Genomic DNA, 15867 nt, shown 5'->3' with positions numbered 1-15867 from the left:
AGAATAATTGAGAAGACATATTCTGAATATTATATGCTTTACTCCTAAAGTACTAAACTCATAAATTTGCTCCTTGAGTAGCAAACTTTGAACTCTACTCCCGAAGTAGTAGAACTTTGAGCTCTACTCACGAAATAGTAAGACTCTGAATTCTACTAGAAGTAGTAAGACTATGAATTTTACTCCCGAAGTAGTAAAACTTTCAACTGTACTCCTGAAGTTGTAAAACTCTGAAACTTTACTCCTGAAGTAGAAAGAATCGGCAGTATATCTGAGACAATACTAGAAGCAATGTCCTCTTGTGCTTGAGGAAATAAATGAATTATTGCTGAACGTCGTATTTCAAGCACATTTAAATAATCAGGTTTCGTTCCCCGAAGTGAATGAACAAATATCACAACTTATCTCCTAGAGAGATAAAATACAAGGAATATACATATTATTTTTGTGGTATGAAATTATGACATAGCAACACGTACCTGTCGTACATAAAAACATCTTTAATAATTTTATCAAAGTATCTTTTTAAGAAAAAAGAAAGCAAAGTAGAATGTTTCTACTATAACCACATTGATACATTATGGTTAGTTGTTATTGATTTCTTTGAAGGAAATAACAATCAATGTATCTCTTTATGAAGGATGTGATTATAATGTGGTTCACGCTTAGATACAAACTATTCAGTTAATGATGAATCTCCTTGAAGGAGATGTTTGAAATATTGAAGTTTAGAATTCAATGTTTATTTCGTGACACCAGTAGTGTCGAAATTTGCTTTCATGGTACCAGAAGTATTTAAGAAATATTTGGTAATAAAAATTAATGAACAAAGGCTCCAGAAGAGCTAATTATTTATTTACAAGTATCATGACACTAGCAGTGTCCAAATAATATATGATTATGATAAATAAACTGAAGTCTCTTGAAGATGTTATATATGATAATACCATTCATCGTAGATCGTAATTGGTACAATCGGAACACTGTAGTAGACCTGAAGTTTACTAACAATAAAAATGGTTATCATATTGAGACTACAAATGATCGGAATATTAAATATCTTCAAGTTGCTGCGGGTAAGAAATACACATGTGAAATGTTACCTGTGCATAATGAGATCACATACCACGATAAACCAGAAGTTTATTGATCTACAATCTCATGCAATAGTAAACCAAAAGTTTATTAAAATAAATAGCACTTGTCATGATAAAATTGAAGTTTTCAGGTACAGATAATTTTATCAGTTGACAAGACCCTTTTTGATCGTCCTGATTTGAATCTGATGTGCTAATTGAGTATTAAAAACATATTGAAGAACTAGAAGATTTTTCAAGAATTTGTATGTCTTGCTTGTTCTCATGATAAGTTGATTACACTAGCTAGTGTTGGGACTAAATCCTCTAAATTCTGAAAAATATAAAAGGTGAATGTGGGCCCGTTCACCTGCAATGTGATGTCCTAAATAGATACATCTATGAGTCGGTCACATGTGCGTTTATTGTCAACCTGCAATTTGACATTTATGAAGTTGCTTGCTCAAATAATTGAGTTGGAAGCACAATTTTCAGAACATGTAATCAAGACAATTCATCTTGATAATGCTGGTTTATATCTAAGCTTGTTTGACATTAGATGCCTTCATAATATAGCCAAACCTTTGTTTATGAGAACAGAGCTTCAGATATTGGTCTGAGATATGATATATTGCACACAACAACACTTGTATGCTTTAGATCAATAATATATTTCATACAACAACACTTGTATGCTTCAGATCAATAAATTTTGATAAATTCTCTCCTCATATTTGGTTCAGGGTCGGGAACTAGATATTTCCATCTTATAGCATTAGATATTTCCATCTTATAGCGTTTGTTGTGCGGTCTACGATTAATGGATATACCATGATGCACACAGATGGATTTTCCCAAAGAAAATGGGGACATATGTCACTAAAATAAGGGGGAGAGAATAAGCAGCTAAGAAATATGTTGTAAATTATCATCAGTATGATCCTCAGATAATTCAAGTCAAATGCTAGAAGCATTTGCTGACCCAACTATTTCATATTTCATTTGCAAAATGCTCTTAATGTCCCTGAAGGACAGAGTCTACAGTATGCATGGAGCATGGTATACCAATCGGTTCCAAATATAATAATCCTTGAAAAAGGATGGAACAAATGATCATAATAAGGAGGCAATGTGCTCTTGAAGAGCTACGACATAACACTTCATAAACCTTATGAGAGGTTTAGGTACCTAAAAATAATAAAGTAATGAGATCTCAGAAAGTTATGTCAAATTGCGAACCGATACAAAATGATATCTCGTCGACGATATCTTTGATACAATATGGCGCGCAGTATTGTATAAGATTGTGAGGATCTGAGTTCTACGTTTCTTAAATCATGCTGACGTAGAAATAATTATCAAGTGATATGATGCATCTTGGTAAGTGTAAAGCGTATTGAACCTGCAGTCCAGACATCAGAAGATGTCACATCTTTTAACTACTAAATAGATGTTGTCACAGTCTATATTCTTGATAAAATTCAGAAATTTCTAAATGATTCAAAATGCCTGAACATATACAAGTTCTTGGGAAACTTGTTAATAATCCTTATATGGATTAAATCAGGTCAGGTGAATGTATTTTAATCATTTTAGTGAATATTTATTGACGAAGGGTACAAAGATGACCCTGTTTACACCGTCTCTTTATGATAATCAGAACCTTTCATATTATTGTGCAAGTTGATAACTTGAATATTATTGGAGCTCTTGAAGAGTTACAAAAGCAGTACATTATCTGCTAAAAGAAGTTGAAATGAGAAAATTGAATTGGTCCTGAAGTACCATATCTTTGTGCAATTGATGCATTTATATATCCTGCTATAACTATGAGCATGATATCATTTCACTCTTATATAGAGATATTGAAATAAGATCAATTGCATATTGTAAATGAAAGCCCTGATATGAATATGTTTATCCTAACAAATATTGTCAAGTGTTTTTGATATACAGGGCATTCGTCTGATCGATATAAGAGTTCGATCCAGATATGTTATCTATTTCCATGCAGGATTACTATCATACTATGTTGTTTTACATGACAGTTAAATTATAGAAAGACAACAACGGTTTATGAGGTAAGTCAAGAATGAACTTGGCGTGATTGCAACAATACTATATGGCGACGATGCAACTCTATCTAAGGAATGAAGATGTAGATCATCAACCAGTTCGTCAAATGATCATTTGACAGATCTGATCACAAAGACATTACCAACATCGACATATGATACGTTTGAATACAAGATTGAAGTACATGATTTCCAGAAGAATGGTGATATTGATAATCCTGCAGATTGGTTCACCAAATCTTTGCCAACTTCAACTCTTGAGAGGATGTTATTCAAGATTGGAATGTGAAGACTCCGACATCTTAATTTTGGTCTTCGTCAGGGGAAGTAAAATACGCCCTGTACTCTTTTTTCCTTAACCAAGGTTTTGTCCCATTGGGTTTTCCTGGTAAGGTTTTAATGAGGTAGCTCTCAAAGCATATTACTAGATATGTGTACTCTTTTTCCTTCATTATGATTTTTTCCCACAGGGTTTTTCCTAATAAGGTTTTAACGAGACACATCATCTACTAATGGACTTCCAAGGGGGAGTGTTGTAAATATTAGTAATGGATATCCATTTAATATACTTGAAAACCATGATCGGTCACCAAGGAAACTTTTGGCCTCCAAACTATTATCATGTTTTTGGTTTTCCTATAAATAGGAGGTCCATTTGATGAATTGATATAGCAAAATCTCTCTCTCTCTCTCTTCGCTATATCTCTTGGCACTTTTTAATATTATTTTATAACAAGAAGAAAATTCTCTTGTTTTTTCTCTCTCCATTTACCTTGCTTAATGGCGGACCTATGCTATAGCTATTGGGTACCTGTATTTTATCCAAATACTATATTTTTATATAAGAAACTACCAATACCATACAAAGATATTAACGAGCACCTAATTTTAAAGTAAGGCTTCGAGATTTAAGGTAATTGAACACTAACAACTTTAAAATCTTGTGTTCGCCGTTTACATTAGTTTTTAATATAGACTAACAACTTCAAACTTTCAACCATTGGTTGGTGCTGTAGGTACCACCATTTTAGTAGAACAAGCTTCACTAGATCCTCTTGTTGCTAGTTTTAATATCCATATTTCAACAAAAACTAAGCTGCGGACGCATCCAAATTCAATAAACAAAAACATAAAGGGCCTGTTTGGAAAGCCACCTGGTAATTGGAATTGGTGTAATTACTAGGGTAGTAATTACACGTACCTAGGTCCATTTGCTTGTTTGATATTAGTAATTACAAATCTCTCTCTCTCTCTCAACTTCTTTGTTTAATTTAAAAATAAAATTTAATTATAAAAAATTTAAAATTAATATTTAAAAAATATTACCTTTATAAATGATATTAAATTAGTTATTTAATAAAATTCTCTTGAAAATATATTTTTTCTTTCTCAAAAACAATTGATATATATTTTTCAAATTAATATTTAATTTTAATTAATTATAAAACTTAAAAGGACCTTTTTATGTATAGCATGGATTAGATGTTTGATATATTTTATAAATAACATTATTCAAATTTTTATAATGAAAAATAAACAACATGCAATGTGAAACAAATAACTTAAAAGAAATAGATATTCAAATCCAAAAGAAAAAATTCAACATAATACTTTATGTCAAATTCTCATATTACATAAGTAAATTCCAACGAGTAAATAATTCAAAAGAAAGGAAAAATATAAGTCTATAACACTAACAACTTTAAAATCTTGTGTTCAAGTTTGTTAATTCATTCTTTCCAATATTAGTGTAGTTTAATATTAGAATAATAACAATTTCTAAATGAATAAAATTTCAATTAACCATTGGTTGGAATGAAAATGAAAAATAAATAATATAAAAAGAAAAAATACATTTAAAAAAATAATTTCAAAAGTAAAAATAAAAAAGAAATTAAAATTATAGAAATAAAAAAAATATTAAAAATATAAAAAACTAAAATTGTTAAAAATAGTTTTAATATCCATGTTTCAACAAAACTAAAGCTGGCGGACGCATCCAAATTCAATAAACAAAAACATAAAATGTTCGGAAAAGGACACAAATGGGCATCCGGCCCAAACTATTGACAACCGGATGACCCAAGAAGCTTAAAAGATATTTTTAGCCTTTTTAAAACATTTCCATTTTGTAGCCTTTTTTCAACTAATTTCAGCATGTGTATAGAAATTGTATCATTGTTGTATAGAAAATCTATCATATGTATAGAAACTGTATCATTATTGTATAGAATATGTATCCCTGCAGTATGTGTTTAGAAAATCTATAATTAGTGTATAATTTCTGTTTAATAAATGTATACTTACTAATTATACACATCACATATTATACATATATTGTACATGTTTTGGGATATTTCTTAAAGGCTTGATTACCGTATACTTAATAATTATACACATATTATACATGTTTTGGAATATTCTTTGGAGGCTCAATATGAATTTTTTTCATCGATCTTTAGTGGCGATTTTTTAATCTTTGTGGCGACTTTACTAGCCACAAATAGTCCTGTTCTTTTAGTAGTGAACCTTTTAGTGACGATTTTTAGATCTAAAGTCGCCACAAAAAGATTTTTATTTTTTTATTTTTGTAATGAATGGGCTATTGGGCTAGATAACACTTTGGGCCGAACTGCCAACTCACGATATTAAACCCAAACGTGGGCCAAACAAATTTCTGATGGCCACTGTGTGTCCTTTTCCCTAAAATGTTTAATCAAGAATCAAACAAGAGATCCATACATAATGCTCATCAAGTCTAAAAAATCAATACTACATTTACACATATGCACTCCCACAGGGCAGAGCTACAGTGTAATACAGGGGTTCGGATGAACCCAATAGCTTTTGCGTAGATCCTGTATTTGTATTAGAATATCCAGTAAATGTATATAATTATTTAAGTGCAAACACACTTAGAAGGTTACCCTAAGGGTTCAGTGGTAAGCAAGAAGGCAGACAAGCCTTCCGCGTTCGAGAGCTGGGTTCGAACCCTCCTCTCAACGTCCTTTTTGTTTTTTGCTAAGCACACATAAGTACATACACTTTTTCCCTTTGCCACACATTTTGCCCTTTCTGCTATGTATGCAGATTTTTAAAAAAAAAAAAAAAAAAAAAAATTGAAAACATAAGATTGAAAATTAAAAACGCAAAAAGAACATTTCATTCTAAAATAAAAAGGTCCTCTGTTTCTTTCACAAAAATCAAATCAAAAAATTAGATTCCTACAAAGACCCAAAACCTATTCAATCTTCTTCTTTCCGAACCCCCAAACCCTAAATCCTGGCTCTGCCTCTGCACTCCCATAATATATGGACATACACCAAAACTAAAATACAACTAAAAGCGTGTTTAGCTAAGCTCATAAACACTTTCTAACTTATTTGATGCGTTTGATATATATTAAAAATACTTATAAGCTAAGTATTTATCAATATTTTTTCACCAAAACACATCAGGTTCAACGCTTCAAAACCAAACATGTTTATTCATAAAACAATTTCAAACACCAACAAGTAATTTTCAGTATCAGCCTAACACTAAGACAAAAGTACACTGATGATAACAATGGGCACTAAGATGACAAATGAAGCTGTGGCAACCACCCTGGTCGACACGGATCCCGATGGCGGTGGAGGAGGCAATTCACCACCGGGCGTCGCCGGAGATGATCCGGGAGAAGGGCTGCCGCCAGAGCCGGATGGAGATCCGGTAGAAGTGACGTTAATAGCTAATTTTTGTCCCTGGTTGCAGTGGATGGTACAAATGAAATAATACTCTCCAGTAGTATCCAGGGTGAAATCTGCTGGACCATCTGTCTCATTATCAATAGGATTTGCAGTGTTGCATGTATCAAAAGCATTTTTGTTTACTCTGGCTGCTGTGTGTACTCCAGTTTGGAAATTGAATTCTGCATCAAATTGGCAATTTTTTTAAAAGTACATAAAAAGTACTCCCTCGATTCTACACGATTCTAAGTACAAAGGTTAAAATTATCTAATTTTTGGTGTAAATTTGGACGATTATTCTTCAACTTTTTGAAATAAAAATTATACATTTAGAAGCTACATAAAAAATACAATAAGTCAAAATAAATAACAGTTTAAAATATTTTAAATGCATTTAAAAATATTGTGGTCAAAGAAAAATTCTGTTGACTTTAAATAGTTTCTATGTCACATAAAGTGTGACTAGCGGGAGTACGAAACATGCAATATATTAAAAGTTGTAAATAATAAAGCATTGATTTCCTTAAGCAGTAATAATATTATACAAAATGGAATCAGATGATAATTTTATTATCTTCATTTCCATATATTTAGACATGATGGTGCGAATATAATATCACACCATCAATCCACGATAATACACTTTAGTGCTCCTTAATTATGTTTAGACACGATAACACACTTTAGTGCTCGTTGTGTTTAGACACGATAACACACTTCAGTGCTCCTTTGTTATGTAAAAAATTCTCAAAATTTTTTTATGCAATAATTTGCTGAATTTCTTTGTTGGTTCCACGACACAGAGTACACTTAGACAACTTTTGATATAAAAAAAAAAATTGTGCGATCAACTTTGTCTTTCAAGTGTATATAATTGATTAATGATGTCATCACAGTTAGATTGTTCTATTTTTCTTATCTTTTGAGAAATTCTACTTCCACCAACAATATAATTATTACTAATAGAAGTACTTAATTGGATTATGAATAAAGCATGAATCAACAGTTCCACATCTCAATATCAATGAATACTAGCTAGAAGGAAAAATAAGAAGACCCCTATTGTTGTGTAGACTTTGTTTTGCATAAACCAAGGGTGGCTAAGTTCAATGCAATGATGGTGTCGAAATATATATTTACGTAATCAGAATACTTATAAGTTAATTAATGACAAGTAAGAATAATTGGTACCACAAGTTAACCTACACTAATAATGTAAAAAATAATTACACTGTCAGCATATATAACTTAAATCCAGAAAAAGAGTAGACTCTCAATAGTAATTACCATAGAAGATATATATGCTTACCTAGAACGTCTCCAACAACAAAAGTATGTTGGTTAGCCCAGTTGGAAAAAGTAACAGCACCATTAGGGGGAGTCTGCCAACCAGAACTATCTCCAACTGTATATGTTCTTCCTACTGAAACTTCAATAACACAAGCAAACAACAAACACACTAACAATAATTTGGCACATGAACCAAATTTTGTAGCCATAATTTCCATCTCACTTAACTTGTTATATGTTCTCAATGGATTAGGTCTCCCCTGCGTTTAGTTATGTATCTTGTAGTAGTTCAAATTTGCGTTGTGTTTTTGTTGAATAAATAGAGAAGAAGCCATTGGTAATGCCTTATTGGAGTAGTTGATAGTTTTTTTGTTTAATAAGTTTAAAAGTCAGACTTGGATTCTGTGTAAGGTAAAATTTTCACATCAATTGAGATAAGAATTTAGCATAATTATTAGTCAATGGTTTGTGGATTAAAAATATTTCTTGGATCATGCCGGTCCTAGAAAATGTTACATTATCTAGTTTATTTTCATGGTTTGAATATTCTTTGGTTAGATAAAAATTTTACACAAAGATGATGAACCTATTCTATTTTTTAATTACTGATCCCTCCCTTTTAATTTGTGAGACGGTTTTTTATGTTCGGTCGAAAATGCATATATTTACCCATTATTGTCTTACATTCTAGTACTTTTAATTGTCTTTTGAGTATTATTTTATTGATTTGTGCTTAATATTATATTTTATTGTGTAGGAATAAAGCGGTGTGAAGATGAAGAAAGTTTGATCAAAACCAGATAAAACGTGTTGAAATTGAGAAGATGGAAATAAAGAAGCCAATGTTGGAAAGGTGATTTCAAAGAATAAATGTAATGATGGGTCATGGTTACTTGATGATTGGGCCAATCATTTTGCAATAATTGAAAATAAAAGAGTGCAAAGAAACCAAGAATCGAATTTTGGAAGCAACTGAAGACGTAACTGGCAGCAATCCACTGGAATATATGCCTAATGCGACGCACAGTACGTATCTTTGGTTCAATACAGTGTATTTTTCAATTCTTTTTTGGACTAGGTTATTTTGTTTGGGTCTTTTCCTACACCTATAAATAGTTCATAAACAGATTTTTACATAACTTTGGATAACTTGAAACCCTTAGTTCAGAACTTTGGATATAGAGAGAGGTTGGAGCCGCCGTGGAAGCCGTAGTTACAGGGTTTAACCTTCTCTTCTCTGTAATATTCGTTTTTACGTTTTTTATTTGGATGATTTGTTATTTTTTCTCCATGTCTATGTAGAGCTAAACTCTTTAGTTCTAGGATTTTGACATTATGATGAAAGTTGTGGTTTGACGATTGTTTCTATCTATTAAATTTTCATCTTTTGGGTTGCTTATTTATTCTTGTGCTTAATTATTTAATTATTTGATTACTAATTAGACACTACCTGTGGTGCGTGAGTTGGACTTGAAAGAAGGAACTCACGTACGTAATAAGAATAAATAGAGTTTGTTCGATTTAATCGTTTCGCTACTGAGGATAGAAATATACCCTTTAGCCCTACTTAGTTGGTTACGGAGATATAAATGCATTCTTGTTACTTCTTGCGATCATAGAAATATAGATATTAAGAGTAGCATCTACAGGCTTGTGAGTAGTTCGAAAGAATATCATAAAGTTAACATAAACCCAACAACTAGTAACCCAAAAAATAAAATAGGTAGAACGATTAGACGACTCAACTGGATTGTTAGTGGTCGTAGCCCTAGATCTTTCTCTTCTCTGATAAAAATCTGCTCTTTCTTGGTTGAAGTTCATTATTTGTTTTCCTCTTATTTTTAGTTAGTTGATAATTATATCTTTGGGTTTTAATTCTTGTTTAGATAATTAGGATCGTTTAATTTAGTAAATAGTTAATCAAAAGTTCTGTGGGTACGATATTTGGACTTTAATCCTATATTACTTGTACGACCGCGTATTCTTGAGTGTGCGTTTGGGAGCAACAAATTTCTTGGCGTGGAGTTTAAATGTGTCATGATATTTTTGTGGCTATAAAAGTATGTCATTAATTAGAATTGTAAATGAGAATATGAAAATTATAATAAGTTATTAATATTTGTTTTTCAACCGACTAATAAGAAAATAGTGTCCAAAACTGGTATAGTAGTTTTTATAGTGCATTTTTCAATACTATAAGTCTTTTAAATAAATGTCAAAGTGCATGCTTTTGATTATGTGACTAGTCTATGACGTTGGCACGTAACAATATTATATATGTTTCTCGCGAATTTAAGATAATTTTCGTAGAGTGGTTTGTTATAAGAAAAGGTTTGCAGAACCTTTTTTTTTAGTTATTACGTCCTTTTCTTTTGCTAACCTTTTGCTATGTCTTCCTATTATCATTTTGCGCGTGGGGTGGGGGCTGAGTTGTTAAATCGGCCATTTCATTTTTTGTGTTTTAATAAAATCGTCCGCTTAATTGAGAAATGATTAATAATTTTTTTTTTTTTTTTTTTTTTTTTTGCTACGAATGAAAACTGAATTCAGGTCCTGCTGGGGTTTTTTTTTAAGACAGATTTAATTGTAATTAGTTATTTGGTTAAAATTAATAAATATAAAATACTAATCAATCAACAAAATACTTTTTAAAAAATTATTTGGCGATTGGTGGTGATGGTGGCTAACGCCTAATGTTGGTGATTATGGGTGCAGACTGGGGCTGGTGGTTGATGATGGTGTTGGTTGGTGGTAGTTGTTGTAGGTACGTAGCTAGTGACAATAGTGACTGGCAGTTATGATTAACAATAATGGTTGATGGTGGCGGATGATAATTTTGTAAATGATAATAACAACTAATTGTGATTGTGATGACTGATGGTAGTGGTGGGCGATATATAGATGTTGGTGATTGTCGATAATAATTGGTGGCTATTGTGGTAATGTTGGTTGTTGGTGATAATGAATATAAATGATGGTTAGTGGTGATGTCAGTTGATTATGGTGATTAATGGTAGTGATGTGGGTTGTGGCTGAGGATAATGGTTGTACCCGGTGATAATAATGGTGGCGGGCCGGCAACGATGGTCAACGATGAATAAAGTGAATAGAATAGTAGTGAAATGTTATCTTTACAACAATCCTGTTGGAAATAATAATTCAAAATTGTAGGAAACCAAAATTGGTTAGGACTTGATATTTTAATTCATGTCTAGTTAGGATTTATAGTCAAATTAATATAGGAATAGGTTTTCCTATTTTGAGTTAAAGTAGGTTTTATACTATTATAAATAGGGCTGCTGCTATTTATTTTATGTCGTGGAGATTGTAGAGAGCGTTTAGAGATTCATAAAGTTTATCAATAAAATATTCTCCTTCAAATCCTTGAATGAATAGCTTCTTCATGGTATTAAATTTTTATTATAAGATCCTAATAATTGAAACATATTCATACACATAAAGTAATTGTAAGATAAAGAAAATAAATACACTTAAAAAATTAAAATTAAAATAATTAAGATTCGGGTATAAAAAATTATTGCACTTAATAAATGAGATCAAAATAGTTAATATTCAGATTTAAGTAAGAAATACACTTTATTAATGACTGAAGTTCGAACAATTAAGATTCAAACATTCAAGTGCAAATAAATGAGTCGTTAGAGTTCTTAAAGCTAATGTCAGCACATGTAAAATTTTGTATTGATCAACATTCTTAGTGCCGTTTATGACACTCACCGATGATTTTTTTTTTTTTTTTTTGAAGTACTAGTAGTTGTTTTCACATAAATGGTGGATATTGCATATGTGCGTACGCTTACACGAATATGTAGCAGCTAGTTTACAATTAGATTTGAGTTCTTTATGAGTTTGGTAAATGTCTTTATCAAAATGGAAAGTTATCTTAATTATCGACGGTTTTATCTAAGTAGTATTGCATCCGGACCTTTTTATCTGTCATTTTAGCACACAAAAAAGTGGTCCATAATATTTGTCACTTCAGAAAATTAAGAAGACATTAAATACTTTTTCTTTTCAATTCGATCCTCACTATTCCAAAAGGCATATAATCCTTAATTACTCATTTAAGGAAGAAATCAGGGTAATTTAATTAAATAAACATTATAATTATACTGATTATTTAATTAAACTACCCCGATTTCTTCCTTAAATCTGTTCCCAGATCCAACTTTGTGGGATTTCATTGGGTGTATGCTGTCGTTGCATAATTAATTCTGTTAAATAATTTTCTTAAGTGCCAAAATATTGAACTACGAATAGAAAAGATGGAGGAATAATATAATGATGGAAAGGTCCTTTATTTTAAAGTCGTACTTGCGCTGGTATTTTATGCAGAAAATGTTGTTTTCGGTGTTTCCTGTTTCAAGAGATACGTACATAAATCAATATGCTTTAATTTAAAAAATAGGCATTCAAGAAAATTCGTAGCAACTGCTCGAACAAAAAGTCAACCATGCATGGGGGAGAATTCAAAGTTCAAACAAACATAGATGCACCCAAAATAATAGCTTAAGGGTTGGTAGAATATATAGGAAAAAAATATATATTACAAGATGTATAATGAAATGTGTACTTGACCAATTCCAGTTTTTCTGTTATTTAAAAAAAAAAAAAAAAATTGCAAAAGAAGAACGAGAGGAGGAAAAAGAGGAAGAAGATAAAATCCAATTATTTTAGATATTTTATCTAAGAACTTTACCTATCTAGGACAGAGACAAGGTATATCTCATCAATCTGGATAAAGCTAACTCATCAATCTGGATAAAGTCATTATTCTAATCAAGACATCATTGATATATACAAATTTTCAGCTCAATCTGTTTTTTTGGTCTCATTCAACTCATCATCATGTAGCCAACAGAACAAGATCTTGGCCCTATTGTCACATAACTTTTGTTTTAGAAAATTTCTAATTAAACTAAGAATTTAATGTTACAATAATGTAACAACCCAACACACTAGTGACATTATATATTTTGGGTCTAGGTTTGCACGACTTTAAAAACGTCATTAGGATTTAGGGCTTATATCTGGTATACTTAACTCCGTTGAAATCTGAGGTTTGCCCCGTCATCACCCGAGGTTGAATGGGGAGTGACTCTGATACTATTTATAATAGTTAACCAACAAATAATGTTGTCTACCATGGGCATAGGCAGCCTGCACGACTTTTAAACATGTCACTTAGGTCTAAGGTTAATTTGTATCCTTAAATATCCAATATCTCTTATGTGTTTTCTCGATATAGAATTTACCTAGATGTCACAGGTAATAATTAACCATGGTAGAAAACGTGAAAAATATAGTTGTCCTAGACTTGATGGATCTTGATGCAAAGGAGGAGGTGGAGGAATAAAGAAAAACCAAAGAGTTAGCGAAGAGTGACTACCGAAAATACTCCCAAATTTCAAGCAAATTGAGGGAAAATCAATAACCTCCAATAGCACTTATATGAAGATGAAAATATAAACTTTACAACTAATTAGCTAGGGTTAACACAAAACAAGTATTAATTAGTTTTAAACCTTTCTAACACTATCAATTAACCCAACCTAAGATAGATCTACAAAAAGAAAAAAAGTATAGATTCAAATAGAAGAAGTAATTAGTCAACACAAGTAAACTAAATCTTGAACGAACTAATTAGCAATTCAATTACAAGAGTTCATCCAAGGAAGAAGAGAAGTGAACTGATAAATGTCAATCCCGCAAAGGGATTCTCTCACAAGAAAACTTTTCATCAAAACATCATAACCTAAACCCCTAAACAAGGTAGAAATATCACTATGTAGCTAGTTTTAGGACCGTTAGATTTAGGTTTTATTCGGCTCTTGTAAATTACTTAGTATTTAGTCACAACTTTAAATAAAAAAAAAAAAACTGGCAGATGATGCTTCTTTTTAGCTTCCTTCGCGTGTCCTAAAATTCAGCCTCTTAGTTCAAAACATCAAGACACTATGTTCTGAAGTTCAGGCTTCAAGTTCAAAACTTCAGGACACTGTCACAATCTCCTGAAGGTTGCTTTTTTAGTTCAAAACCTTTTGACACTGTGTCTTAAAGTTCAGTTTTTAGTTTAAAACTTCAAGTCATTGTGTTCTGAAATTTAAATATTTTTAGTCCAAAATTTCAGGGCATTATCTTTAAGTTCGGTTTTTTCTGTTCAAAACTTCAGGACACTGTATCCTTAAGTTCTATTTTTCAATTTGAACTTAAGAATCTTCAGCTTTAGTGTCCTTAAATTCAATTCTTTCTTCAATTAAACTTCATGGATATCGTATCCTGAAGTCAGGTTTTTCAGTTTAAAATTTCAGGACACTATGCCCTATGGATCAGTTTTTCAGTTAAAAATTCCAGGACTCTGTGCCCCGAAGTTCAACTGTGTAATTCAAATTTCAGTCTTGTATATCAAACTTCATGCTTGTATATCTTTATTCTGTAGAGAAATTAAATCCAAAAATCTCCAAGCTTTCGTTGTAACTAAAAGAGGAGAAGTCTGGATGAGTTCTGGGTCTTTGAGATGAGAGTGACAAAACTTTTATCGCTGAAGGTATATGGAGTTGTATCAGTTTTGTGAATTACTAGTGAAAAGAAATGAGTTCTTTGATAGAGAGTGTTTTGTATCGTGAAAACAAATTAAGGGATTTAGAAGAAGACATAGCAAAAGAGAATGGGGTAAAGAAAGCGAGAAGGAAAGAAAAGGAAATATTGGCTGCCCTTTTTTAAATGGTTGGTTGCAAACCCTTACTGAAACTTAATTGGGAAAAGGACAGAAATGATCATCCGGCCCAAATTATTGACAATCGAACGGCCCAAGAAGCTTAAAAGACATTTCTTAGCCTTTATAAAATAATTTCATTTTTAGCCTTTTTAAACTAATTTCAACATATGTATAGAAATTGTATCATTGTTGTATAGAGAAATCTATCAAATGTATAGAAACTATATCATTGTTGTATAGAATATCTATTGCTACAGTATGTGTTTAGAAAATGTATCATTGTTGTATAATTTCTTTTAATAAATGAATAATCAACATATATTTACTAATTATAGACATATTCTACATGTTTTGGGATATTTTTTGAAGGCTCAATCAACATATACTTACTATATATAGACATACTATACATGTTTTGGGATATTTTTTGAAAGCTCAATATGATTTTTTTTTTCGACCTTTAATGGCAACTTTTTGATCTTAAAGTCGATACAAAAAATTATGATCCTTTTGTAATGAACCTTTAACGGCGACTTTAGTCGCCACAAAAAGTCGGATTTTTTTTATTTGTTTGTTTTGTAGTGAATGGGCTGCTGGGCTAGCTCCTGGGAATAGTTTGAGCCAAAATGCCGAATCGCGGTATTAAGCCCAAACATGGGCCAAACAAATTCCTAATGGCTAGGAAGTGTCCTTTTCCCAACTTAAATAGCAATCCGAAATTGGCTATTTGTGCACTTGGCCCTAAACTAAAAGACTTCATAATTGTATGCTAAGTTAATGGGCTAGAGTTTCGACCCAATTACACAATAAAGATCCTAAACGGGTCATTTGGACTTTGACCCTACATTTTTTTTGTGCGAATTGCCCTTCAAAAGCGCTGGTCTTTAATTTTTGCCCCTCAAATTGGGGGTCTTTAATTTTTGACCTTCGCCTAATATCCCAAAATTTTTTGTTCGAAC

At 31.5% G+C, this 15867-nt stretch overlaps 1 protein-coding gene across 1 annotated transcript; it reads right to left on the bottom strand.

Annotated features, from left to right (window-relative positions):
* Positions 1-6610: 6610 nt before the first annotated feature.
* On the bottom strand, positions 6611-8466 carry LOC132039652 (umecyanin-like). Its single transcript, XM_059430154.1, has 2 exons — positions 8189-8466; positions 6611-7061 (listed from the first exon to the last, which is right to left on the bottom strand). The coding sequence occupies exons 1-2, from the start codon at positions 8385-8387 to the stop codon at positions 6691-6693; spliced, it is 570 nt and encodes a 189-aa protein (XP_059286137.1). The 5' UTR covers positions 8388-8466; the 3' UTR covers positions 6611-6690.
* Between the last annotated feature and the right edge of the window lie 7401 nt (positions 8467-15867).

This window comes from Lycium ferocissimum, chromosome 12, assembly GCF_029784015.1.
Source record: "Lycium ferocissimum isolate CSIRO_LF1 chromosome 12, AGI_CSIRO_Lferr_CH_V1, whole genome shotgun sequence".
NCBI lineage: Eukaryota > Viridiplantae > Streptophyta > Magnoliopsida > Solanales > Solanaceae > Lycium > Lycium ferocissimum.
Note: the sequence above shows the minus strand (reverse complement) of the source record. Positions and strands in the feature narration are given on the sequence as shown.

Coding starts and splice junctions, on each gene's coding strand:
- LOC132039652 (XM_059430154.1), bottom strand. CDS start 8,387: ATGGAAATTATGGCTACAAAATTTGGTTCATGTGCCAAATTATTGTTA. Junction 7,062..8,188: donor TGTTGTTGGAGACGTTCTAG/GTAAGCATATAT, acceptor AATTTGATGCAG/AATTCAATTTCCAAACTGGA.